At 46.2% G+C, this 23,760-nt stretch overlaps 8 protein-coding genes across 8 annotated transcripts; 5 read left to right on the plus strand and 3 right to left on the minus strand.

Moving 5' to 3' along the window:
- Window positions 1–163: 163 nt before the first annotated feature.
- F4813DRAFT_344094 (S-adenosyl-L-methionine-dependent methyltransferase) lies at window positions 164–2,513 on the plus strand. Its single transcript, XM_049241622.1, has 4 exons — window positions 164–325; window positions 384–1,448; window positions 1,498–1,801; window positions 1,856–2,513. Exons 2-4 carry the CDS (start codon window positions 394–396, stop codon window positions 2,264–2,266), a joined length of 1,770 nt encoding a protein of 589 aa, XP_049104266.1. The 5' UTR covers window positions 164–325; window positions 384–393; the 3' UTR covers window positions 2,267–2,513.
- A 1,161-nt stretch (window positions 2,514–3,674) lies between these two features.
- On the minus strand, window positions 3,675–5,317 carry F4813DRAFT_344096 (uncharacterized protein). The gene is made up of 2 exons (XM_049241623.1): window positions 4,795–5,317; window positions 3,675–4,741 (listed from the first exon to the last, which is right to left on the minus strand). The coding sequence occupies exons 1-2, from the start codon at window positions 4,859–4,861 to the stop codon at window positions 3,975–3,977; spliced, it is 834 nt and encodes a 277-aa protein (XP_049104267.1). The 5' UTR covers window positions 4,862–5,317; the 3' UTR covers window positions 3,675–3,974.
- Window positions 5,318–5,725: 408 nt separating this feature from the next.
- F4813DRAFT_385015 (uncharacterized protein) lies at window positions 5,726–6,106 on the plus strand (the record flags this gene model as incomplete). Its single annotated transcript, XM_049246183.1, has 3 exons — window positions 5,726–5,738; window positions 5,786–5,902; window positions 6,060–6,106. 3 exons carry the CDS (start codon window positions 5,726–5,728, stop codon window positions 6,104–6,106), a joined length of 177 nt encoding a protein of 58 aa, XP_049104268.1.
- A 574-nt stretch (window positions 6,107–6,680) lies between these two features.
- Window positions 6,681–10,635, minus strand: F4813DRAFT_385016 (uncharacterized protein; the record flags this gene model as incomplete). The annotated part of the gene is made up of 4 exons (XM_049246184.1): window positions 6,681–8,529; window positions 8,580–8,684; window positions 8,732–8,963; window positions 9,012–10,635. 4 exons carry the CDS (start codon window positions 10,633–10,635, stop codon window positions 6,681–6,683), a joined length of 3,810 nt encoding a protein of 1,269 aa, XP_049104269.1.
- A 1,722-nt stretch (window positions 10,636–12,357) lies between these two features.
- Window positions 12,358–13,670, plus strand: F4813DRAFT_104690 (uncharacterized protein). The gene is made up of 2 exons (XM_049238427.1): window positions 12,358–13,249; window positions 13,299–13,670. Exons 1-2 carry the CDS (start codon window positions 13,045–13,047, stop codon window positions 13,580–13,582), a joined length of 489 nt encoding a protein of 162 aa, XP_049104270.1. The 5' UTR covers window positions 12,358–13,044; the 3' UTR covers window positions 13,583–13,670.
- On the minus strand, window positions 13,559–16,601 carry F4813DRAFT_104737 (WD40 repeat-like protein). The gene is made up of 4 exons (XM_049238428.1): window positions 15,811–16,601; window positions 15,609–15,754; window positions 15,403–15,551; window positions 13,559–15,333 (listed from the first exon to the last, which is right to left on the minus strand). Exons 1-4 carry the CDS (start codon window positions 15,885–15,887, stop codon window positions 13,759–13,761), a joined length of 1,947 nt encoding a protein of 648 aa, XP_049104271.1. The 5' UTR covers window positions 15,888–16,601; the 3' UTR covers window positions 13,559–13,758.
- Window positions 16,563–21,150, plus strand: F4813DRAFT_385019 (mediator complex subunit 13 C-terminal-domain-containing protein; the record flags this gene model as incomplete). The annotated part of the gene is made up of 2 exons (XM_049246185.1): window positions 16,563–16,601; window positions 16,678–21,150. 2 exons carry the CDS (start codon window positions 16,563–16,565, stop codon window positions 21,148–21,150), a joined length of 4,512 nt encoding a protein of 1,503 aa, XP_049104272.1.
- A 541-nt stretch (window positions 21,151–21,691) lies between these two features.
- Window positions 21,692–23,422, plus strand: F4813DRAFT_396945 (FAD/NAD(P)-binding domain-containing protein; the record flags this gene model as incomplete). Its single annotated transcript, XM_049247886.1, has 4 exons — window positions 21,692–21,728; window positions 22,029–22,096; window positions 22,145–22,528; window positions 22,585–23,422. 4 exons carry the CDS (start codon window positions 21,692–21,694, stop codon window positions 23,413–23,415), a joined length of 1,320 nt encoding a protein of 439 aa, XP_049104273.1. The 3' UTR covers window positions 23,416–23,422.
- Between the last annotated feature and the right edge of the window lie 338 nt (window positions 23,423–23,760).

Below are 23,760 nucleotides of genomic sequence, written 5' to 3' on the forward strand. Positions count from 1 at the left end.
CCGGAGTCATCGACCTAAACTGAATAGGACTTAGCGCCCGTCAGATTTGGGGGTCAAACTAGCCACAATTATGTATCTAGGTACCTGCCTAAGGTTAGGTACCTAAGATAGGTACCTATGTATCTCCACTGCCACAAGATCCACCAAAAATACCAGTGTGTAAAGAACTCCGTCTTATTGAATTATCAAGACATCTGTTCACTTCGATCCTCTCAGCCTATAAAACACTTCAACGCCATACAAGAAGTAAGATAAAGGATATGAGAGCTCTAACAGCAGGCTGTTAAGAGCCACAATTCTCATTCTTTGTTCATTTTATAGCTAGGTAGTCTTGTTCTATATGCTTACATATTAACTAGCGAATTTAGCTGATTTTCATTTATTCATCTCATTATGCCTCCACGAAAACAGACCCCGAAAAAGGGGGCGTCCCAAACGGGAGGTGGAGGACCAAAGAAGCCTGCGGAGACCAAGGAAGAGTTCGAAGAAGAGCTTAAGGTACTAGCTGGCCAAGCTAAAGAGGAGAATTGGATCAATTGGGCTATCGAACAAGCTATTGTTTATGTAAAGGCAGCAGCCCTCATCATACTCATGGCCGTCTATGCCAATGTCTCCCAGCTGACGCTGTCGCCTGTCTACGGCCAAATCGCCGCGACTAGGCTACATCAGAGAGTAGTATGGTCGGCCTTGTTTGTAGGATGGGGGGTTAACGTTGTTCTGAGACGCACCTTGCCTTTCAAAACAATTACTCTACTACCCCTAGTAGCCGCATATGTCCCTATGGCCCAGTTTTTCCTCTTCCAGGCGAGTGAGACCTTCGGTGCGGAGCTGGGACCAGCTATCACCGAAGCTCTTACGTTATTCCCGTTAGTTGTACTTAGTACGGCGTGTATAGCAGACGTCCTCGAAAACGTTGATCTAAGCATCTTGCCAAAGTCCATTGCCGGCTCCGCGCCAGGTCTGGGCTCCTATGCATTCTTCAAGTTTGTTGAAAAGGAAACGCTGCAGCAACTTTTTGAACAGATTGGCAAATCGCTGCCGCAGACGCGTGTGGGTTTAGAATTGGTGCTGGCCACGACTTATAGCATTATGGCCCGGTCTAAGCTCCTCGTCTGGACCATCCCGGCGATCCTGCATGCTGGTTTTTATAATACGCATCTCATGACCCCGATGGCTACTAGCTCTTTAAACGCAACCCTACAGGCTAGTGGGTGGTCGTTAGTCGATCGATGGGAGTCTAACACCGGGTATATCTCAGTACTAAACAATCATAAGGACGGATTCCGAACTATGAGGTGCGACCATAGTCTACTTGGCGGCGAGTGGACCAAGTTCGGCCGGAAAATTGTTGCAGAACCCATTTACAGCGTATTTACCCAACTCGAGGCAGTGCGTCTTATTCCAATCCAGAACAAAGCATCTGACAACGAAGCAAAAGCTCTAAATATGTAAGTATCCCGTCTTTATGAATATCTTTAGTCACTAATAATATCTTAGTGGCCTTGGTATCGGAACTACACCATCGGCCCTGATAGCTCATGGGATAGATACGACCATTGTCGAAATCGATCCCGTAGTATATGACTTTGCCAAGAAATACTTTGGGCTACCCCTGAATCACACAGCTGTGATTCAAGACGCAATCTCCTGGAGCCAGTCTAATAAGGATATCCTCCATGAATATTACGATTATATCATCCATGACGTCTTCACGGGTGGCGCAGAGCCAATACCTTTATTTACTTACGAATTCTTATCAGGCTTAAGACACATGCTAAAGCCCAATGGTGTCATAGCTATTGTAAGTCTTCCTGAGTGCATGCATTTTCAATTACATTAGAACTAATAATTTTAGAACTATGCTGGTGATTTCACTCTACCCCCACTTGGCATTGTCATGAACACGATTAGGGAAGTCTTCCCCTCATGCCGTGTCTTCAGAGAAAGTGAAGCGCCTTCCGCGGAGGCAGTTGAAGAGGCCGGCCGCGATTTTGACAACGTCATCGTCTTTTGTACTAAGACAGGAGAGAAAGTCACGTTCCGAAAACCCACCGAGGCCGACTACCTCGGTAGTCTTGCCAGGAGGGCGTACCTCTTGCCCAAGCACGAGGTGAAGGAATCGGCCTTCTTGGCTGCTGCCGCGGATGCGGGGGTTCTTAGGGTGAACGAGACCGAGAAGCTGGAGAAGTGGCACGATCAAGGCGCTCTGGGCCATTGGGCTGTAATGCGGACCGTGATACCGAACTATATCTGGCAGAATTGGTGAGCGCGGTAACGCTACTGCGGGTATTTCATGTACTTGCCTGTGATAAACTAAGTAGTTACCTACCCATATAGTGTATATTCGAATAATCGAGTCCGTAAAACTGGCGTATGAGCATTTTCAATACAGGATGTTTATTTTCTATCATAAAACCAAATATGTCTCCTTTTCTGCGGTGGGGACTAGGTTGGATCATCGCGAAAGAACTAAAGGTGGCATACGATACTTTGGGTCTGTTCGTTCATTAGTACAGGAGAACTTTCTGAAAGATATATAGCCTCAGCTTGTGGGGTTTGGTCCTTCTCTTACGGTGACTCTGACGTTAGATCTGCTTCCATGGGTGGCTGACATATCCCTAGGTCACAAATATCTAATTGCGTAGGAGAAGCAGTGACATGTTGTTGATTAGAACAGGTCATGCTTTATTCAGTGTAAGAGCGTGATATCAATAGGAGCTGAAGTGTTAGCTCGCCCCGGTAAACCGTAGTTTGTTCCTCAAGCCCTTGGGCCTTTTTCATTACCTTCCTATACTTGATTGTACGTCGAAAGTTTGCCCATATTGACTCGTTGGATACAGGTCTCAGTTCTTCTAAGAGGTTCATGAGCTCACTTGCAACTATGCCACAATGAGTGAATACGTCGCCCAGCGCCTCGCCCCTTGTTAGCTCCTTTTCTTAGAACCATTTCAATCACCAACCTTTTATTGTTTAGAGACTCGCTCATCTATGTCTAAACTGTGACCTGCCCGATGTTGGAATACTTCGCTTAAATCGGCTATGTCTCTGGTAGCGTTTTGCAGGACATATTGGATGGATTTGAGTTTTCCTGCTTCTTGAGCAGTCCTAATGTCTCCGATAAGAGTTCGTGAAAAATCAAATAGTTACACAGCTGCTGCAGCAACACCTAGTGCTGCTAAGGCCTCCATATTAACGATATAATAGAAGAAGGTTTTCGGGACTGCTACAATTGTGATAGCACTGTTCTCCAACAGACAGGCAATTAAAATTTGCTAAAAAGAAAGGACTATGCTCTAGTAAGTATAGAAGAAAATACTGCTAGGTGGAGAAGCATGTTGGATGTTGGATAATGCGAACGTGAGTATGCCTTAGACAAGTAAACAACCAATTATTTCACTAACCGATAGCACGTACGATTTATCTCTACTACCTTCATAGATACCTAGGTAGGTAAGCACCTATGTATCTAGTAACCTGTAGGCGCCGATCCGACGGCATGTTTTACTTGATTTATAGCCTGGTATAGGATGATACCGGTCCTAACGATCTAGGAGTAGTATTGGAAAATGCATTTCCCCAGTTTCTACTCAAAAAGAAAACCAGTACATGAGCTGTGTGAGTGATGCTATTATCCAACTGAACTTCACGTGTAGAGGAAAAAGTCCGACTTATATGTACGGTCTTATTGAGATACCTGGGTTTGGTAGGTTTAGTACTTGCGATTCTACCTGCATTGATTCTGCTTCAACATAAACGAACAACCATATACTTATTAATACGAAATAGTGAATATGTTATAACGTGAATTGCTTTGTTATTATCGCAAAAACGACGCCATAATTGCTAACGAGAAATCAGGCCTTATATGTGATAGTTAATATGAGGCCGGCCAGTTTCAACATCGAGATTCTTCCATGGGAATAATAGGCACAACGCTTAACAATTAGGAAACGCCACCACGGGCTAGAGCAAAATCAGGCATCATCATGATGTTTCGGCTTCGCTGCCATTGGCTTCATAGCATCCACCACGGCGAGCTCCTTCGCATAGTGATTAGAATCCGCGACGAACTCTCGTAAGTACGACGGCATCTCCACCCTATTATACGGTCCGGGGATTGGCTCTCCCAGAGTGTAGTGCACGGGAACTACGCCTGTCCACACCTTGTCCAGTAGCTCGCCGTTCTCCACATCTGCCTTGTCGTCGTTGGGCATGCCAGTCCTGAGCTTAGCGCTGCCGGCGGAGATCTTGACGCGTAAGATGCTGGTGCTCTGCATCTCGGCGGCGTTGGGTGGGACGCGAGTGTGGCGATAGCGATCGCGGACTACTGAGTTGGTGATGAGTTCCATGGCGTATTGCTTCTCCTCGATATCAGTCACCAGCTTCGCGTACCCGAACAGTGATGCCGAACGGTAGTTGTAACTGTGCGAGTTCGGGGTGAGCGCCAGGACCAGGCCATCCACTTGACTGGCGGCCACACATATTGGCAATCCCTCTTCTTCCCCTGACGAGGCGGTGTCGTTGGTGGCGTTTCGCGACATGTTTATGAGCCGCGATGAAACGTAACCGTGGAGATAAAGCTCGAGTACATCCCCCGTATCCGCGCTAGGCCGGTCAAACGAGCCCATCTGACCTATCATAGGCAGTATCGTAGGAAAGGGGGAGTTAGGAACGGTAAAGGAGACATGGAGAATAGGACAGGCGTTCACTATCTGGTGGATGGTCTCCAGAGCATAGGTAGCTTGGGAGATATTAGCAAACCACCCAACTTTAGATGTTAGTTATATGCGTTACCTCGAGAGTCATATCGGTTAACCTTGTTATAAGGTTGCTTGGGGTACTCAAGATCGATAGAAGGCATTTTGAAGGGGCTATTTGAAGTTTGCTCTTGAACTTATAGTTTAAACTTGTCGAAACAGCTGGGTATATGACTTATAGACAGTAAATTTCCGTTGGATATAACTGATAGCCTTGTGTGCTATTAACAATTATGCAGAGTCATGTACCTATGCCTGAGTCATGAGTCTGTTCTAGCCTAGGTATTATAATTCTTATACCGGATCCATCTTAAGATACTCGTTCAAATCCCTAAATGGGTCGAAAATAGACCTACAGCATCGATACCAAGAACTAAGTATATAGCATGGACAAATAGGAAATACATTATTGGTTGAATTTTGATGTAAACGATCGTTATGCTAGATCCGATCGGTCAGCATGACCTAGAGAAAATCGGCAGCTAAGTCCATTCTGGAAAGTCCATGCGATCGCTAATGGAGGTTAACAGATTTTATGAATGCCTAAAATGTAGCTAGACGAAGCAGCGAAGCAGCCAAGTACATACAGGGCGTGTTGGACCATACATCCAGACTTCTATTATTCAGGTAGTGAGTCAAGAAAAAGGTGCTGGAGTGCGAAATCGCAAATTGGTTAAGCCCGGGATTTAATAAGATGCAAGGTCCAACTGCCGTCGGCTCCAGTCCGTAGATGCCGCGGGACTTATTATATCAAATGTGGCTTGAGCATTCCGATAATGCCCAGGTGGGGTTCCGCACAGCCCGTTAGCACTAGCACCAGCCACATGTCCACACAACCAGGCTAAGCTCCACCAAAAACTTGGTCGCATTGAATTGTGACATCGTGAACAATCCACATTTGACGTCCTCGTTCAATTCGAACCCTCAAACAAACCCGTTAACCGCCCGACGGTCGCCAATCCTAGACAATGGCGAAGAAACGTACGTCAAGCCATCCTAGCAATAGCGTCTTGCTAACTCCGAAGTAGCCAAGACTCGTCTGCTCTCCGTGCGCCTTCTATCCATGGCCATGACCGGTTTCTTCTACACATACTCCCGTCCGCGAACGTCGCGGCCCATGAGCATGCTAAAATACGACCCTGTCGGTACGTTACTTCTCACTCCCCAGATGTTGTAGGGAAGCATACCGCGAGCCCTCAAAACGTGGATTTTACCCGAATACCCCGAATGCGAGACGAAGATGGGTGAAGAGGATGTATATGAAAGTCAAACTCACAGCTAACTTTCCGGTGTGTACTACAGTTCGTAAAAAGGTGCTATTTCTCGAACAGAAGCGGAAAGGGAAATAAACAGTTCGAACTCGACCCCCGTCTCAATATCCGAAGCTTCCCTTTTTCACGATGAGTAGTGAAGCCTCGAATATCATGCGCCCATCATATGGAGCCATGACTCTCCAGCCGCTTCAAAAAATCTGATGCGTAGAAGGATTGGCCTAAGCAGACTCTGCGAACATCTCCAAGGGTTGTATGTATATATCTGTACAGTACTGGAGCGAGAGCTATTTTATTATGGCCTCTACGGATGTTCACCGTGTATTAGGCGGCGCATATCAAGGAAGGTAAAATATTCATTACTGCATTAAGCTTGACTACCGCCCTTCAAAATACCAGATTAAAGCTTTGCTGTGAAAATGCATACCTCTTTATATTTTATCATTTTGGAGAGCAGGTATCTGAAGCAAAGCTTAGCGAGGATATAAATATTCTTCCCATCTCCCACAATACACGACATTGTCAAAGCAAAATTTCATAAGCGCTTTGGAAGCAAAATAGGACCTTGTGTGAGTTCCTGGGTTTCTGATGCTCATTGCAGTTTCTAATTGCAAAACTTACTACGGCCTTAGTCCTCTAGAACATCTTGTTCCTAAGCTTGGTTGTCTGTCGACTCTATTGTTTGGCAAGACGCTGTAGTCGACTGGCTATCGGCCTCTTCCGTAGTACCCGATATAACGGATGACTGGCTGTGCGATAACTCCTGGTTAAGATTTTGCGAGCCATAGGTGACTAGTCCAGAGGATTTTCTCTTCATTGGACCCCCGCGACGTGAGGGTGCACTCGAATCTAACGATGCTCCCTTAGTTGGTTCTTTGGTTTCTGATCGCCGAGCCGAAAAGTAACTAGACATAGAGCGGGATAACTTGACTCTTTCTGCGATATTGGACCCCTGGGCCTCGTGCTGTATGGTCCTTGAAATACGCTGCTTCTTCGCTGGAGGCTCATTAGCACTGCTGTCAGGGTGTGCCAAGTCGTAAATGATGGTATTGTGATTGGTGTGCCCGCTGGGGCCAGCTTGGTTCGCTTCCACCTGTTCACTGTCCACTTCTAACATAGATCCGGCCACAGGCCGATTATATATGCTATGAGTAGTAAGAGGGGTCTTTGAACCACGTCTCGCTATCTTCCGCTTGGAGGGGAGCTGTGGTGTTACTGGCACATGGGTATTCGCTTCCAGTGTGTTTTCTCCTCCTTCCGCTTCTCCCAAAATATCATTGGTGATGACCTTCATAATCCCTCGCAGGGGAACTGTGTGTCGTCTAGTACTCCTTTCTTGTTCAACAGACATCGGAGATACGCGATCGTCCACAGTAACCGGAGACTTGACCATTACCTTTCGCTTAAGATCTTGAGACGCTTCTTGCGCATGAGGCATGTTGTCCTGTAGATTGCTCGTCGATATAGAACTGTTTCCAGATTTTGTTGATCGGCTTTGGTCACTAGCACCTGCTTCTGCATTGATGACCTTCGCTTGGTGATACGCCAAAGTACCTGACACCTTTTTCTGAATTTCTAAAAGTTGCTTCAACTGGTCACTCATCAGAATTGCGTTAGGTTGGTCCCTTGCTAGTCGCCGTAGTATATATTTCATCTGATCAACTTCAACTCGACCACGCGACCATCCTTCGAGACTCCCTCGTAAAGCTTCCTGTTCATTCCCGGTTTCCTCCAGATCGGCGGTCATCTTATTTATTGAGGTAGTTGCCCTCAAAACTTCGCCTCGTATTTGGCGTATATCTCTATCAAGATTGACTCTGCGCATTTCTCCTTCTTGTTGTGATTTAGTTAGCTCTTCCACAAGTTGTGCGCGAGCCACCTCTACTTCTTCGAGGCGCTTTTCTGTGGTTTGATGTTTCTCTGTAAGCTCCTTTGTCCTTTCGGTAACGGCCCGGGATACTTCTTGCTTGGATTGCTGCACGTTAAGCTCGATTGCTTTTTCGTGGTTCTCGCGCTCAATTTGAATTTGTCTCTCCCTATCTTCAGCAACGCGGGCTTGCTTTCTCAATTCTTCCTGAACTACCTCGAGGTTTTTGTCCGATTCGAGTACTTTCATCTCCTTCTCGCCTATTGTTCTTTGTAAACGCTCAGTCTGCTCTGCGAGAGTCTTGATCTTCTCATTTGTAGTTTGCTCATTGGCTGCAGCAATCGCTAACCGCCTCTCGAGCTCTTGACGCTCTCCCGTCTGCTCACCTATACGGATGTATAGTTGGTGTAATTCATCTTGTAGGTCTTGAATATGCTGGATATGGCTATTGATAGCCATGTCAGAATCATGTGCCCTCTCTTGCCATACTGCAACATCATCGAGTCCGGTCAATTTCTCCCAAATACCTTCGCATAGCAAACGAATTTCCCCAATACTTTCATTTAAGGTTTCTTGGTCCTCAAGTACAGAGTTATGGGTTAATACGACAGAATCTTGGAATTTTGCGACAATCCTAATAGCTTGTTAGCACTATACACTCTTCAGAATTATTCAGACGCATACGCTGCAGCTATGCTACCATGAGCTTCTCTTAATTTCTCCATTACTGCCATGGGGTCCACAGTTTTTGAGTTCGTCTGTTCCAGCGTCTTCAGGATCATGTTAAGCCTATGAAGTTAGTAAGATTAGACTTAGGTCGAATGGGGAATCCTTACTTTTCGTCTTGTTTTTGAATACGAGTCTCGGTATTCTCAACATGCTTCCGATCCTGTTTCATTTGGTCCAAAAACTCTTTATTCTGTGCCGATACTAACTGGAGCGAATGCTCATTAAGTTTTTGAAACTGGGACAGCTGCTCGGTAAGATCCTGGCTGTGCTGTTTTTCGCGTTCAAGTTCCACCTCACGATCTCTTAGCTCGCTTTCGAGAGACTTGATGGTCTTGCTCACTTATCACATGTTAGTATCAGTGTTTTATGAGGGACTGTTTTACATACGTTCGTCGGCTTGCCCTTTGGTATCTTTGACAACCCCAGCAACCTCTTGCTTAATTCCTGTTCTTAGGCGCTCAAGTGTCATAAACGCCTTGTCTAAGGACTCTTTCTGTGCTTTCTCTTCCGCTTTAATATCTGCAGTCGCCATTTGGCAATTTTCCCTACATTGTAGAAAAAGTCGTTGTTGTTCGCCGATTGCATCATTTAAACGGATTCGACAAGACTTCAGTTTATCCTCCAGTTTCTTGCGTATATCAGAAGATATGTTTATCTTATTTTGAATCTCCTGTTTTTGAGTACGAAGATTTTCAACTTCTGTCGACAAATCATCGATCTTTTGATCACGACACGCGATTGTTCCCTTGCACTGCTCAATAACTAAATCTTGAGATGCAATATAGTCTTCGAGTAATGACATTTTTTGCTCCCAACGATCTAGTAGTCTTTGATTGTAGAGATAGTTCGTGTTCCAAGATTCTGCGAATTTCTTCAAGTTCCTGCTATTCTGCTCGCGTGTGGGGGTGTATCGTTTGTAACTGTCTCTAGGAGGAGCTCGTGGTTTCGAAGTATTAGATGCTTGAGAACACGGTCTCACTGCGGAAACTACATCGTATTCTGATGCCTCAAATGATATGGGTCGCGTGAGACCCTGGACTTTATTTCGCCTGTTTCGAAGATCCTTCGTAGAACCACGTTTGGTTTCATTGACACCAATATTTTTTGGGAGTTGATGATCACTCCGAGGTTTCTTGTGGATATCTGAGCACTCCCTTGTCTCGGATGGAACCGCCCTATCTGGTGTGCTTCTTGGTCGCGTCGATTGGGGGTTAGAAGTAGATGATAATGCAACATTTGTTCGTGCCAATACACTACGAGGGCTCATTTGCGCAAAAGCTTTTCGACGGGTATCCGAGATTGCCTTCGGTAATTGAACATTCGTCAGAGGAGAACAGCGAGATGCCTGCGTCTTCCCTCCAGAACGTGGCCGGCTAGTATTGTCTGGGAAAGGAAAGTCAAACAAGTCTTTAGTGGATGTTAAGCCCGACGAGCCTGATGAGTTGCCGACGGGCGGCTGATCGCTACTGGGAGCATTCTTTGGGTCTTCTCGGGGGTATACTATCATGTCGACTGTATCATCATCTTTATTGTCATCATAATATTCTCCTATTCTATCTCTATCGCTTGCTGATGTCAGAGATTGCGCTGGCCTATCATGACTATTAAAGCCAGAAACCCCGGGACTTGGACCACTATGTGAGACTCTATTGATCACGGGAGGAGGGGGATGAGGGGGGGTTGGATTTCTTTGTTTTCCAACTGGGCCGTGGGATATCGTACGAGGAGGCGGCGCCTTTTGAAATTGGAATGCGGCCCCTATCTCCTCAGTTGTTTCCAGTACCGGACGGATGAAAAAGCTTGCCTCTGTAGCCCGGGTAGGGAGAGCATCCTGAGATGATGCCTCTAATAGTGTACTTTTAGTTATGACATTGCTATTCGTGTCTTGTGAGTCCTCTAGTGGCTGAACGAGATTGGCCTGACTGAATATCGCTTGAGAACTACGATCAGCATATATATCAGACATTTGGCCTGTCGCATCCGACTTATACTCAGGGGCCTCTCGCGGCATGCTGAGTATTGGGTCTTTAACACTCGATCAAATTATCAGAGGTGAAATATTAGTAGGATAGCACGTCGTCTTCCCCGGTGTAATGAACGAGAATGATTGTTGCACCGAAAGATTATACCATTCCGCGGTTCAAAGCATGATGGGCGATGTGAGCTGAGGATGAGAGGTGGATAAACTTTCAATTGAACCAATCTTTTGAATTTTTGATAATATTGACTGTAGGGTCCAGGAAGTGGCACTCCGTAGGTGGCTCTCACCTCCTGGAATTGCCTTTTTGTGTAACTGCCTTAAACACATACTACCGATTTTGCTAGTCCCCAATGACTAAAGCTACTGCCCTAATAATATGGACAGAAGGAGTATGCTTATAGGTAATTCTACAGCTATAAGGATCTAGGTACTTTAACTTTAAATACCTAGGTACCTTGTATGCAAGAGGTTATGTAATCCGAGAAACCAATACGATATACAAATACAGAGCTACCCGACTTACATGCAGTGACCTAAGAATTCATCGATGAAGTGAAAGCACTATGTTTTCTAAGAAGACTGTTATAAATAGAGCTTGAGCCTTGTATATGAAATATAAAACTGGATACACATCCCATATATACCTTAGGTGCCGTAGTTAGGTATAGTTATACTTTTATATAGTTTCAAAGACTGGTTAATTTCTAGTTAGTTCATCGCAAGGAACTGTGACTTGACCCCTAAGTATTCTTGGTACTCTTGGTATGGACATAAAAAGATATAATAAGTAACCTTAATATAAAAGCTAGCATATAGGCAACAGTGGCGTGTCAAATTGCTACATAGAAGCGTGACTCTATTTTCGTTCACGAACATGCTGAATCAGAATAGGGCTAACTGGTGTAAGTCTACGACGGGTTGGTCGAACAGAGTTATCCTACACTGCTATTACATGACTAATCACCGGCGTAGATGGTTGTATCTCCTGCAGCAGTGTAACAGTAACATCGCGAAATTTGTTGCTATAGATAGCATGGCGTAGCATAGCATAGCACGGCATCGGTATCTCTGGGATCCGGTTAGGAAACATACGATTCGGGTGCCATTCAATAAACGCAGGCCGATATATTGGCCTGTCTCAGTTACCGATTTTTAGAAAATGAAGTGTATCTGCCATCTGGAAAGCTGATCTAGACGCAATCAGACGCGTCTTTGAGACGACATGAGTGAGTTGGAGCCTGAGATCACAGACGCATTACTGAATAGGCGCTTTTCTGGGAGAGCGATGCGTAGATAATTCTAAATTAAGTTTGATGGGAGGTGGCTTATGGGGAATTCCTGCGATCAGAAACGTCCAAGTTCTCGTTTAGCGAGCTGATGAAGGCCTTCGTGGAATACACCAAGGTCACACTAAACAACAACAGTTACAGTATGCTTGACTGGTGGACCCTCTTATGAACTAAACAGGCGTAGCTATAGCGAAGTCATTATGCTGTTTGTATTAGGTAGGGCTTTATTATATTCTATCTGGGTTGTAAATGGAGGAATTTTTGAGTCTATCATGGACCTCGAAGCGTGGGTGTATGCAAGATTGAAGGCCAGCATTTAGCGTTTATGACGTGCTGTTCTAAGATACCTTGGTACCTAGCATGTGCATGTAAATATTGGAAATTATCGTGATAATCGAGTGGACATGGAGATACGGCCCAACTAGCTTCGGATAGATAACCACCTTGAGCAAGTGACTGTTCTATAAGAAACTTTCCTGTGACAATAATTTCTCCAGCAAATTACAAGCAAACCACGAGGAACAAGCTTGGGCGACAAATGTGACAAGATGCAGCGTTTGGAGGCCACAAGAAACGGTACCTCCTGAAATCCCTGTTAACACATGCTGATTGGCCAGATAGCCAGGGGTCAAGTCCCAAAGCGCCCTTCATTAAGCGCTTGCTAGATTTCAACTACCAATAGCAATTTGATTCCTTCTAAATAAAAGAGATCTTATTGCTTAACTCCTGCGTCTGAGTTGGTGGCACCCAATAGGACTATGGAAAAGTGCCGGGACCCCTGAGGTCTCAACTGCCAGTGGTGCATTAAGTCTCTACATAGAAGAGCTAGAGATACTACCTAGGTTCCTATCAACACCCACTATGCATATTCTGTCACATCATTAAGATGCCTTTACAGAATGGTCTCTCTAAGCGCCTCAATTAACTATCTCCACCAGAACGAATTGCTCGTTCATAAGTACCAAGAGCCCCGATGTGGCGTGATACAAATCCTGGTTCTCTTCCTACCTTCAACATCGTCCCGCATGGCTGGATGAGATCTGTTCAAAATCTGTAGCGGCCGCCTTACGTCGTCCCACGTCGTTCCACAAAGAATCAAAGTGCCGGCTCTCACTTACATTCCTTTCTTCCCCGCTAGTCCAAGCTCACCATGGCGACCTCTACTTCAGACTCATTCCCGCTGGCGACGGATGAACCCTATAACGAAGGCGATAGTGGACCGGGCTCGATCAGTTCCGGTGGCAGCATTGACGATTCTGCGGGGGCAGCTGGAAGCAGCCCTGGCGTTGTTCAAATTTCCCACGGTGCGATAATCGCAATAATAGTTGTCGTTGCCGTTGTTTGTGTACTTGGCAGTGAGTTCTTCCGCACCACGGCTAGTTTCAATGAGCTAACACGATATAGTTTCTACAGCGGTCCTCTTTTACCTAGCTAAGAAGAGAGAATGGAAGGTTAGGGAGAGCATTCGTCGTTCGGCAAGGAAGGTAGTCACTGCGCTCACGCCCCGCCGATCGGAATTTCCAAGGTCGGTTAAGGAGTCCTCCAGTAACTCATCTCGAGGTCGTCTTCGCTTGGATGATATACCACCAACGCCTAAATTGCGACCTGAAGATGTTGAGAAGGGCCTTGCCCAGTCAACTACCAGAGAGAATTCGGAGAAGAGAAGCAAGAAGTGGACGAGGAAATAAATAGTCGCGCGGTGTGGACTATTTCGGATAAGTCATGGTTACTTGGAAGAAGACATAGGCGTCGAGTCGGTTATGGTATTTTAAATGGTTTCACTTGTAATTGGAGAATGGAGTCCAGGAAAGCGAGCCAACTACCTATTAAATTCGTATCAATATCGCTAGTATATCGCTGGGTATCAAAGCCGCCTGAAGACATTAGTACTAGCACTTCGTCGTGGGTCAGTTCGTCTATCTTTTGGTTGAGCTTTCGGGGCTTCATCGTTCTTCTTCCTCCTGGAATTCGGTACGAATGTGACTTGTCTCTCTCCAACCACGTCGCCATTTCTGGTTTTGTTGATCCTGCCTGACTTCTGAACTCTCGAGCCTAGAGAGGCGTCCTTTGACAAATGGCTACTCTCCCGATTAGACGAACTGACTCGCATAACCATTCCCTTCTGCGTAGTACTTTTAAGAGACATTTCATCATCGCTCTCGCTAGTGCTGCTGGGGTCTTCGCTTTCGTCCGAGAACTTCGGACCGGGGACCGTACTTTTTACACCTGTCTCCGGATCGACCTTTGTGCTAGGATTTAGGACCTGGAACTCGCGACTGTTTTCATCAATCTTGAATTCTTCGTCTTCAAATAGACGAGTGAATCGTTCATCTCCCAGAACACCGGCATTCGTATCGATATGTGCTCTCCTTTCCTGTCGTTTGAGCAACTTATCAACCAGTTTTTGATTGACCTTAACTTTCTTATTTCCACGGATTCGGCTAGCGCGCTCTTTTTCAACCTTGTCTTTAATACGTTTTGCACGTTCCTCTTCCATAGCGTAAGGGTTGGCGATTAACCGAGCTTGGTCGTACAGTTTCGAAGCGACGAAGTAACCGTGCATATAAGGGCGTAGCAAGTTCGTTTTGCCAATCAAATGAGCGAGGCTTAGGGATTTCAATTCCGGCAAGGTCAGGAACTTGAAGTTGTCGTATTGATCAGTGCTGACCTCCTCAGCCATCTCTTCGACCATGTTATCGAGGAACGAACACCACCGCGGGGCAGACCCCAACTGTGGGATGAAGAAACTATGAAGAGGTTTACCCTCGTTGGCCGTAAGGATCATTCCTGTATTCTTGCACCATGTGACGAAATTGATATCGACTAATGGTTCAACAGAAGTCCAAGTCTCGCCGTCAAGCTCGTCCCAGATTTTGATCATCTGTTTATCGGCGGATAGGACTTTCTTCTCTTGAGAAGACGTAGTCATGTGGATAAGGCTTTTGATCGGAAATCCTGGACCGTGGTCCTTTTGTAACAGCGGCTTTGGACTACGAAGATCAAAAAGTTTAATAAGCCCACTTGATGTGCCCGTCGCTAACGAAAGACCCGTCGGGTTAAAGTCGAGGGCTGTTATCTCACCCTCCTGGCCGCCAAGGATAGCAACTCTCGACTTGGATCGCGAGTCCCAGAATTCAACGGAGCCAACAGATGTACCAAATGCTAATAGGTTATGACTGTTCTCGGCAACTGCTGCTGTATTGACACTGCCGACGCCGATGCTTCCCTGCAAGCCACCTTCTACGCCGTCGTCGGATCCAACATCAATCTGATATGACTTCATGAATCTCCCAACTTCAAGGTTCATTCGAAAGACTTCACCATTACCATCGGGATCTAATCCGACTGAGGGAACCAAGGCTTCGGTAGCATGCCGATCGTAAACGAGGTCTCTTCCGTATCTAGGTAGGCGTAACTCGTAGTGACAGCCGGCAGGAGTCTTTCGCATGTTAACATATTCCACTCGCACCTAAAGCGCCACCTTCTCTCAGAAAAATTTAATGCTTACATGGAACTCAAGTTTTCGGTCGCTCTGTAAATGTAGGGATTTCGTGTAATCGCTCGAGAGTAGAAGGAACGTCGTATTAAGAGACTTTGTATGTCTCGCATATGATAGGGAGAGATGAGGTAGGTAGTGAACATGGAATTGTGGTTTGTCTCCTAGACGTTAATATGTTGTCGAAGGATTTTTTATAGGGAATTATTGCGACGTACACGTTCCAGTGGACATAATCCAATCATTGTCCTCCGAAACTCTAACACACTGGCTGGCTTCCTCAAACTCAAAGTCTTGAAGTAGCTCAATTCGGTTTTGATACTCGGGGTCCGATTTCAAGCTGCGTTTCCGGCGACGTGCAAGCCTGCGTAGACCAGTTAGCATCAATATTCTCTTCGGGCAAGATACTAATTATCTTACCAATCTGGTAAAGGCCGCGCGGTGTTAGCACCAGCTATTGTGTATACCGACACATCTCCTTGGTTGGTGACCTTCATGGCGACACAATTCACAATTGTTGCCGACAGAAGTTTTACGATGATGGGGAGGAAAGAAATAGCACGCGACAAAGACAATGGGTAGAAAAAGAAAGTAGAGGGGCGATAAGCGGAATTTTAGTGGATATTTCGGTTCGATAAGGTAGTTCTAATTCTTGCATAACGCGAGATCCACCATCTTATTGCGCCTGGTAGGTGATTGGCCCTAGCCACAACAATGGATCCAGGGTAGGTACTTTAGGTAAGATCCACAGTTGCCCGCGTGTCAGCCTCAACGCCCCGAAATACATATAGAATTAGGTACTTGTACCGGGACCTTAAAGATTCCTCAGCCATCTTCAGCCATCCCTTCTATAGAACACCATCTGGCCATGATCACATACCTATAACCGGCCAATGTTGCGATCAACTCTACGACCTACGAAGCGATAGCTATTTACCCATCCGCTTCGGCCCTCACTGTCCGATCCCAGCTTCGCATTGCCCTTTTTCACTAGGCGTAGCGGAGATGGAGTTCGGCATGTGTTCGAGACCTCAGAGATTGAAACGAAATCATCCAACTCGCCCTGTTCATTGTATCCTCTTCTTATGTTAGCAGATACTTGATTATATGAATTCTGCTGTTTGTTGTACGAAAACGAGCACTACATCGGAATGATTGATACGATTTACGATATGGACACTGGCGAATATGAGACTAATACATTAGTAATTGTGAGTACAAGACACCAAGACATACTGATCTATTCGTATCAGTGCATTCGCTGATTACAACGTAATTATAACACAGAATAATATATCCTCTGTTAGCTTTGCCTTCTACGATCCCGCCTCTCCAACCTTAACATCCCTCGGTTCCCATGCGCTCGAGCTCGAGACTGCGCTCCGGAAAGATGGGTTCCTGGCATATTACGATACGGTTCGGCGGGGTGTATGGTGCTTTTACTTGTTGCAGAAGAGCAGGCTGCAGGGTGGTCAGTCAACAATACCTACATTCCCCAAATTGATTGGAAGTGCTGGGTTCAGCTTTTCCTTGACCGAGGAGGGCACCTTTGAATCGGCGACACTCGTTAAGAGTCGTACACATGGCCCAAATACCGCCAACACTCCAGCAAGCTCCTCATCCTCGACTGGATCGGCTGCTCTAGATTCGACGTATAGAAGTATGCAGTCCGCTACTTTTTCGTCGGCTCAATCGTTTTCCACTCCAAGCGAGCAGGATTCGAGGACAGTCCCACCACCCATGGACTCGAAAATCGCTTCCTCGACGTCAACAAAAGATGTCTACGATCACTTTATCTGCGCTGCTCTATCTGCGGTATCTTCTAGCTTCTGTGCCAACACTGGGGCTATCCCGCTAAGCTCCCGGACCCTGCTTCTTTCGAGTTCTTCTCATGACGACTACGCGACTGCTCCTGCGACCCTCGCTTCCCTACGCGTATATCTCACAACAACTGGCAGCCTTGTCATATCTTTTTCACTTTCCCTGGCGGAGGGTATAATAAACCTGTCTGAAAACCTTGGATATCCTCTTCCGTCTCTTGGTGTTACTGTCTTAGCCGCGCCATTAGGGATATTTGCTACTTGCCATCCCGTCATTACGTCTGATAATGTAGTTACCGAAGGTAGCTTTGGCCAGTCCCCCGATACTCAGATTGTGAGGCTTAGGTCTGAAAGGGACGATGGCCCATGGCGGAATATTTGCTCTAAATTCCTGCAGGCCCGTAACATACCGTCTTCTTTCTGTGAATCCCAAAGTTGGATTAGTCTTCAACGAATACGAAGAAAGCCAACAGAGCAAAACGTAGATGGGAAACGGACACCGCTAGTAGGTACTTCAAACATATCGTGGCCTGCCAGTTTGTGCTTTTGTAAGATGTTTTCGCGACTAGGAATTGGAGGCGAAGGAGATGATGTCTCGGGGTCTGAATTTGACCGGAACTATGACACTCTGGGGGTCGCTAAGCAATGGTTTTTAGACGCGGGGGAACGGGATGAGACACTGATAAAGAACAAGAAGGAGAGAGACGCTGCAACGGCTCGTGAAGTTACACTAGGAGACGGTCAAAACCAGCATACCAGTGGTCTATCTCCTTTGCCTTTACAGCGATCTAATAATACTGGTGTACCGCCTGGCTTGTATCCGACACCTCCAGACGGTAACATCCAAAATATTGTTGGTGCGACGCCGTCTATAGACGGTACGGCTTCCAGTCCTGGAAATAACGCGGCTACGTCTGCGTTAGATATTGATGGGACTCGTAATGTGAGATCATACGGAGATCATTGGGAAAATACGGACACGAAACGCGAACGTATAGGTGCTTCATTTGAGTCAGAAAATCTCTTCGGCGAATTGGGTCCCGATATGTTTGCAGACACCGATATTACCGAGGCTGATTTTAATTTCTTTGATGAACAGCCTGGTGACATGGGCCTCAGTTCCCTTGACTTGCCTGGCATTTCAAATTCAGAATCAAATTTAGGTCTTACGGTCGGCCTTCCGACGGTACAAGAGTCTCAGGCCAAGGGAGCACCTCCGGATATTCGCTTAGTTGATGTCGCTTCGCCAACGTTCACGAAGCCTGAGTTAAGACATGCACGGAGCTCGCTAGGAGATGAAGCGCGACGCCAAGCTGGATTAGATGTTAATAGATTCCAGTCTGCGGGTGTCAAACGGCCCGCTAGTCCATTCAACCCGGATACCGTGTTCAAGAGAATTAAAGCGTCTCTTGATAACCATCATGCAGTTCAGGAGAACTCTCGTATAAACGCGTTTTCTCATAACAGCATTTTTGATAAAGTGGACTTTGGGCCCTGCTTATCAGCAGTGAACAGTAAATATGAAGGAAGTGGGCGATTCGACTACTCTGTCGAGCGATCAGAAGATGTCAAGTTTTCTGGGCTGAATGAACCGCCAACGACGAACTATTTGCGCCGCCATGTCAAAGCCCGGAAAGGCTTGAAAGAGCTTCCCGCGAAGATCGGGCATCTTCTAATTCCCCCATCTGGTTCCCAGGTCCCCATATCGAATCGACCGAGCCCTTCAAACCTCGAAGAGACGCACTCGGACGCTGATGAAATCAGTCTTGTATCGGATCAGGATGATTTCAGCTACGATAGTGATGAGCCATTATCCCCCGTGAAATCCTTGAGTGTGAGAAGACGACTAGTTGATGATGATAGGGAGTCCCTTGCTACATCATTTAAGGAGCTTGAATCTATAGACCTGAGCTTGCCTCATCTACCACTTGAGTTACCCCCTGCATGCAAGTCTGAGGCGGACTTGCCACTCACCAAGTACTTTGCCGACCCGGAACCACCACTTTTCTCACCATCACTGCCAGATGATCAGTTAATAATGGCGGCACAAATTGTTACAGACCAATTTTCTACTTCCACCTTTTCGACTACTATAACTCCTCAACTGTTAGAATCAAGAGTCTACCAGCGCCGTCAGCTTACCAATTTTACGCGGAGATCGATCCAGGATGTTAAGTCTAGCCTCCCCCCATGCCTTGCAACTGCTACCGAGTATCCATTTCGTCCCTTTATTGAACTTCAAGATGTACCTCTTCTCGGGCAACCTACAAGAATGCAACCAAGGCCACCGGGAGCCGACCAAATGAGGCCAAGCAGTTTATTCCAGATTCCATCGCCACATTTTGAGTTACGCCGATATGAGTCTAAGTTGTCTGTCTTGCCATCTGCTGTCGCTTTCTGGGAGAGTCTTGGACTAAGTCCGTCTCCTGGAAATAAAGACATCAATGCACTCTGTATTTTTCCCAATAACGAAGGCATGGCAGATGACATGCTTGTGTTCACAGATCGAATGCGTAGCATTTATGAATCGTTAAAATTGGGTTCATTCAGCCGTCTTCCTACAACATCCGGTGTAGAAAATGGCCTGTTTCCTTTCGCTTCCGAGAAAGACCTAATCCCTTTCAGCAAGTCATCATCTTTTCTACGACCCTCAATAGCGAGCTGCGTCAAACAAATCTATCAAGTGCTGGCATCAATGATGGTTGAAGATATAAATTTCGTCATCTTCTTCGTCTATTCGCCAGATGTTGCTGGATCGGCAGTAGAATGTTGCGCTGCTTTCAACCAGATCTTCGAGGGATACAAAAAAATGCTTTCGAGTAAAAAGTTATCAATCGTTAACGATCTGACCCTACAACTAATACCACAAGATTTCATAGCATCTTCATGTTCAGTCGCCATGCCATCCCCTTCTGACTTTTGTAAACTGGCCATGGAGACATACGACAGGTGCACTCAATTTGGTGGAGCGGGACCATCCCCGGCAATAATGCTTGAACAACCACCACCAAGGATAATCGATTTCAAACTGACAACCAATCCGTCGGCGTCGTTGTTACATGAGAACACTTGTCTCCACATTGCTTATGCACAAAGCATAGATGGAAGGTGGATTACAGCGGCTTGGACAGATAATAGGGGTAGCCAGCAAATGACGGCATCATACTGTCTAGGAAGAAGAGGAAAATGTCTATCGAGGCCAATCGCGGATGTTACTACAGAGATCTGGGGTGCCACTCATGACTTCATCTCTGCTCGGAAAGTGCACTGGCGAATCATGATCGCGAAATCCGGTACGATGGAACAGTCCGAGATAGAACTCTGGTCTGCTCTAGCTCAAGCAGAGTCAAAAGCATCGATCAGCTTAACGCTGATCGTAGTAGACACTAACCCGTCCATGCAACTCCTCCCCCCGGCAGTTAAGATATCAAGCAATGCCTTATCTGTATTCTACACCACGCCGGTTTCAACACCACAAGGGTCTATGGTGTCACCAGAGCAGAGTGGTAACCCGCTTACGCCCATGCGAGAGAATGCACCTACAAGCACACCGACACCCAGCGGGGACAACAATCCAGAAGCCGACAGTGACGCTACATTAACCGAAATCACCGATCAAACGTGGGGTGCCGTTCTATCCCACAGATTGAACAACTCGGCTTCCTTGACAGAGCTAAATCCAGCACTAATCAGTGGGTACCTAGTAAAACGCGGCGGGACACGAGTTGAAGACCCTCCTGTCCTCCTAGAGGTCAACCTAGTACATAATGAGGGGAATCCCAGAGCATATGAATCTTTATTAAGGGAAATACTTACATATTACCGAGGGCTCGGGACACTAGCTAGAGCACGTGGCATGGTAGACAAGGAAACAGATATCCGGCCATGGCATATTGCCGCGGCTGAGAACGCGGTTAAAGCGTTATATATGTTAGTATGACGTAGGTAGTCACTATGAGCAAGATGCTGTTGCGTATAGAAATTACTATTTGCCAGGTTGAGGCAGTTTGTTAGCAATACAATAAGATATCAGCCCACATGCTTTACTTCACTTACTAAGTACGGGCATTAGATAAATATCACTGTGCTTCTCGGGATTATGTCCAGTTTGAGTAATGGTGAATAAGAAAGAGCAAAACAAAAAAAGCAGCTATCAAGTGCGTGCCGCTAAGAGGGTAAAAAGCACGGATTGTTATCATCGAAAACCAATCAGTATCAACTTACTTTCGTCATTGTGAAGCGACGCTCTTGTACAATGTGACAAATCAGTAACATCTGCGGGGTGTAACAAGCTGAAAGGAACGAAGAGATTCGTTAGTTTAGGGGGATATGATTCGAACCCCCATGTTACACCGACGCCACGAGACTATTTCCTTTATTTCTCCAACGATTATTGGCATCACGAGTAGCATAGTAGCGTACACGCCGCCACCCCCCAATGCGCTCGAAAATGAAGACTCTACTCGACTAGACTAGACGACATGGCCATGTCTAGATCGCCGCTTTGTATAGCCTCGGGTAATGTTATAGCAGATAGTAGATATAGGTGACTGCAAATATAAGTTACTGCTCATTGCGAGTTCCTGTAAAAAAAATTGTTTATCATCATATTTGATTCAATAAAGTTGTGTTGATTTGTTCTCAAGGGGAACTTGTGTTTAGTTACCCCTATTTTTACTTACAAACTATTTTACTGCAAACATTTGTTGCTACTACCTATGTGAAGTTCCTAGTTACAGGAAGGGACACATCAACATGGGATCCTTACCAGAAAAGACCAACACTCCCGAGACCCTTCCCTTGACTTAATTGTCGTAGGTGCCGGGATATCTGGTATCAACAGTGCCTATAGATTGCAAACGGAATTTCCGCAAGCTACGTTTGCCGTCTTCGAAAACCGAGACAGCATCGGCGGCACTTGAGATCTTTTCAAGTATCCAGGGGTTCGATCAGACACAGACCTCTACATGTATGGCCTTAAGTGGCATCCCTGGCCGTATCCCAAAGCCATCGGTCAGGGTAGCCAGATAAAGGAATATCTAGAAACATCCGTGTCTAAGTACAACCTCGGTCGTCATATTCGGTTTAGGCACAAAGTCCTGTCTATGAACTGGTCCTCCAAATCAGCGCAGTGGACTGTGACCGTGAGCCATGATGGCGTTCTTAAGGAGTTTAAGGCACGCTTTGTAATCCTAGGAACAGGATATTACGACTACAACACCCCACGGCAGGCCCATATTCCTGGCATTGAAAAATTCAAAGGCCAGGTTATCCACCCCCAGTTCTGGCCTGAAAATTTCGACTATGCCGGCCGAGACGTAACCGCATCGGCAGCGGAGCAACGGCTATTACACTTGTGCCCGCTCTAGTGAAGAAAGCTGGCAGAGTTACTATGATACAGAGAAGTCCTTCTTACATATTAACAGTGCCCGACGATGATACCCGTCCGGCGTGGATGCACCCATTCCTACGAGTGTGGAACACGCTCTTCTCTTGGTTCGTTATACTATTCTGCAAGTATTTCCCTATGTACGCCAAGAGCTATCTCATCAACAAGGCGCTTCCACAGCTGCCAAAATCTGTCGACATCGATCCTCACTTCATGCCTCGATATCTACCTTGGGAACAGCGCCTCGGCTGGGCTCCCTCAGGGGATTTTTACCAAGCTCTCCATGATCCGAGAACAAGTATCGTAACCGGCGCAATCAAGCGTGTCACGGAAAAGGCTATTGAGATGGATAACGGCCAAGTAGTCGAAACCGATGTGATAGTTACTGCGACGGGGCTAAGAACGTTGCTCGGCGGGCATATTGATATCGGAGTGGATGGCGAAAAGATAGAGTGGGGAGGCAGATTCATATGGAACTTCTCGATGATCCAGGACATTCCCAACATGATGCTCGTGATGGCATATGTCAATATCCCATGGACTATAAACGCCGACTTAGTTACTACCCGCTTTTTCCGAGTCTTGAAGCACATGCAGAAGCGTGGCGCTAGGATTGCCGTCCCACGCGTTCCGAAGGACTCGACCATGAAAACTGAGCCATTCTCTCCTCTGACATCTACCTTTTATACCGAGGTAGAGGATAGGATGCCTAAATATGGCACAAGTGGGCCATGGAAAAGAAAGGTCCATGTCCCCTTTGACTACATCAATGCTCATTGGGGGGATGCTACAACTGGTTTGGAATTCTACCCTTGACTGATACAACCAATGTTAGCAACGAACAATAGTGAATTATGTATGTGAGGTGAAAGGATATACGCCACGAAAGTAGGACCGGGAGAATTCGGGTTATAGGGATTCCACGCCATCAAGTAGGTACATAACACTCATTTCAGCTCACAGATGAGCCCAGCACCTAGGTAATCTTACAATATAAGTTCTTTCTGTTTTATGATATCCCGTCCTAGTTCTCCTATGGTTACCTAAGAACCTACATAGACGTCATCGGCGGGTGATTTATAATAAACACATCAGGCTGACACCACAAAGCAGATAGGGGCGGCTTTTGGTGGGCTGTAAGCGGACTGTAGCGGACTATTG

The sequence above is a fragment of the Daldinia decipiens genome (genome assembly GCF_022478715.1).
Source record: "Daldinia decipiens strain CBS 113046 unplaced genomic scaffold F4813scaffold_2, whole genome shotgun sequence".
NCBI lineage: Eukaryota > Fungi > Ascomycota > Sordariomycetes > Xylariales > Hypoxylaceae > Daldinia > Daldinia decipiens.

Excerpts from the sequence above, each read along its gene's own strand:
- F4813DRAFT_344094 (XM_049241622.1), top strand. The coding sequence starts at position 394 with ATGCCTCCACGAAAACAGACCCCGAAAAAGGGGGCGTCCCAAACGGGA. Across the intron at positions 1,449-1,497 it reads GAAGCAAAAGCTCTAAATAT|TGGCCTTGGTATCGGAACTA; the intron begins GTAAGTATCCCG and ends ATAATATCTTAG. Across the intron at positions 1,802-1,855 it reads CCAATGGTGTCATAGCTATT|AACTATGCTGGTGATTTCAC; the intron begins GTAAGTCTTCCT and ends TAATAATTTTAG.
- F4813DRAFT_344096 (XM_049241623.1), bottom strand. The coding sequence starts at position 4,861 with ATGCCTTCTATCGATCTTGAGTACCCCAAGCAACCTTATAACAAGGTT. Across the intron at positions 4,742-4,794 it reads TAACCGATATGACTCTCGAG|CTACCTATGCTCTGGAGACC; the intron begins GTAACGCATATA and ends ATATCTCCCAAG.
- F4813DRAFT_104690 (XM_049238427.1), top strand. The coding sequence starts at position 13,045 with ATGGCGACCTCTACTTCAGACTCATTCCCGCTGGCGACGGATGAACCC. Across the intron at positions 13,250-13,298 it reads CGTTGTTTGTGTACTTGGCA|TTTCTACAGCGGTCCTCTTT; the intron begins GTGAGTTCTTCC and ends AACACGATATAG.
- F4813DRAFT_104737 (XM_049238428.1), bottom strand. The coding sequence starts at position 15,887 with ATGAAGGTCACCAACCAAGGAGATGTGTCGGTATACACAATAGCTGGT. Across the intron at positions 15,552-15,608 it reads GATTATGTCCACTGGAACGT|ACAAACCACAATTCCATGTT; the intron begins GTACGTCGCAAT and ends AACGTCTAGGAG. Across the intron at positions 15,334-15,402 it reads ACCGAAAACTTGAGTTCCAT|ACTCCTGCCGGCTGTCACTA; the intron begins GTAAGCATTAAA and ends AACATGCGAAAG.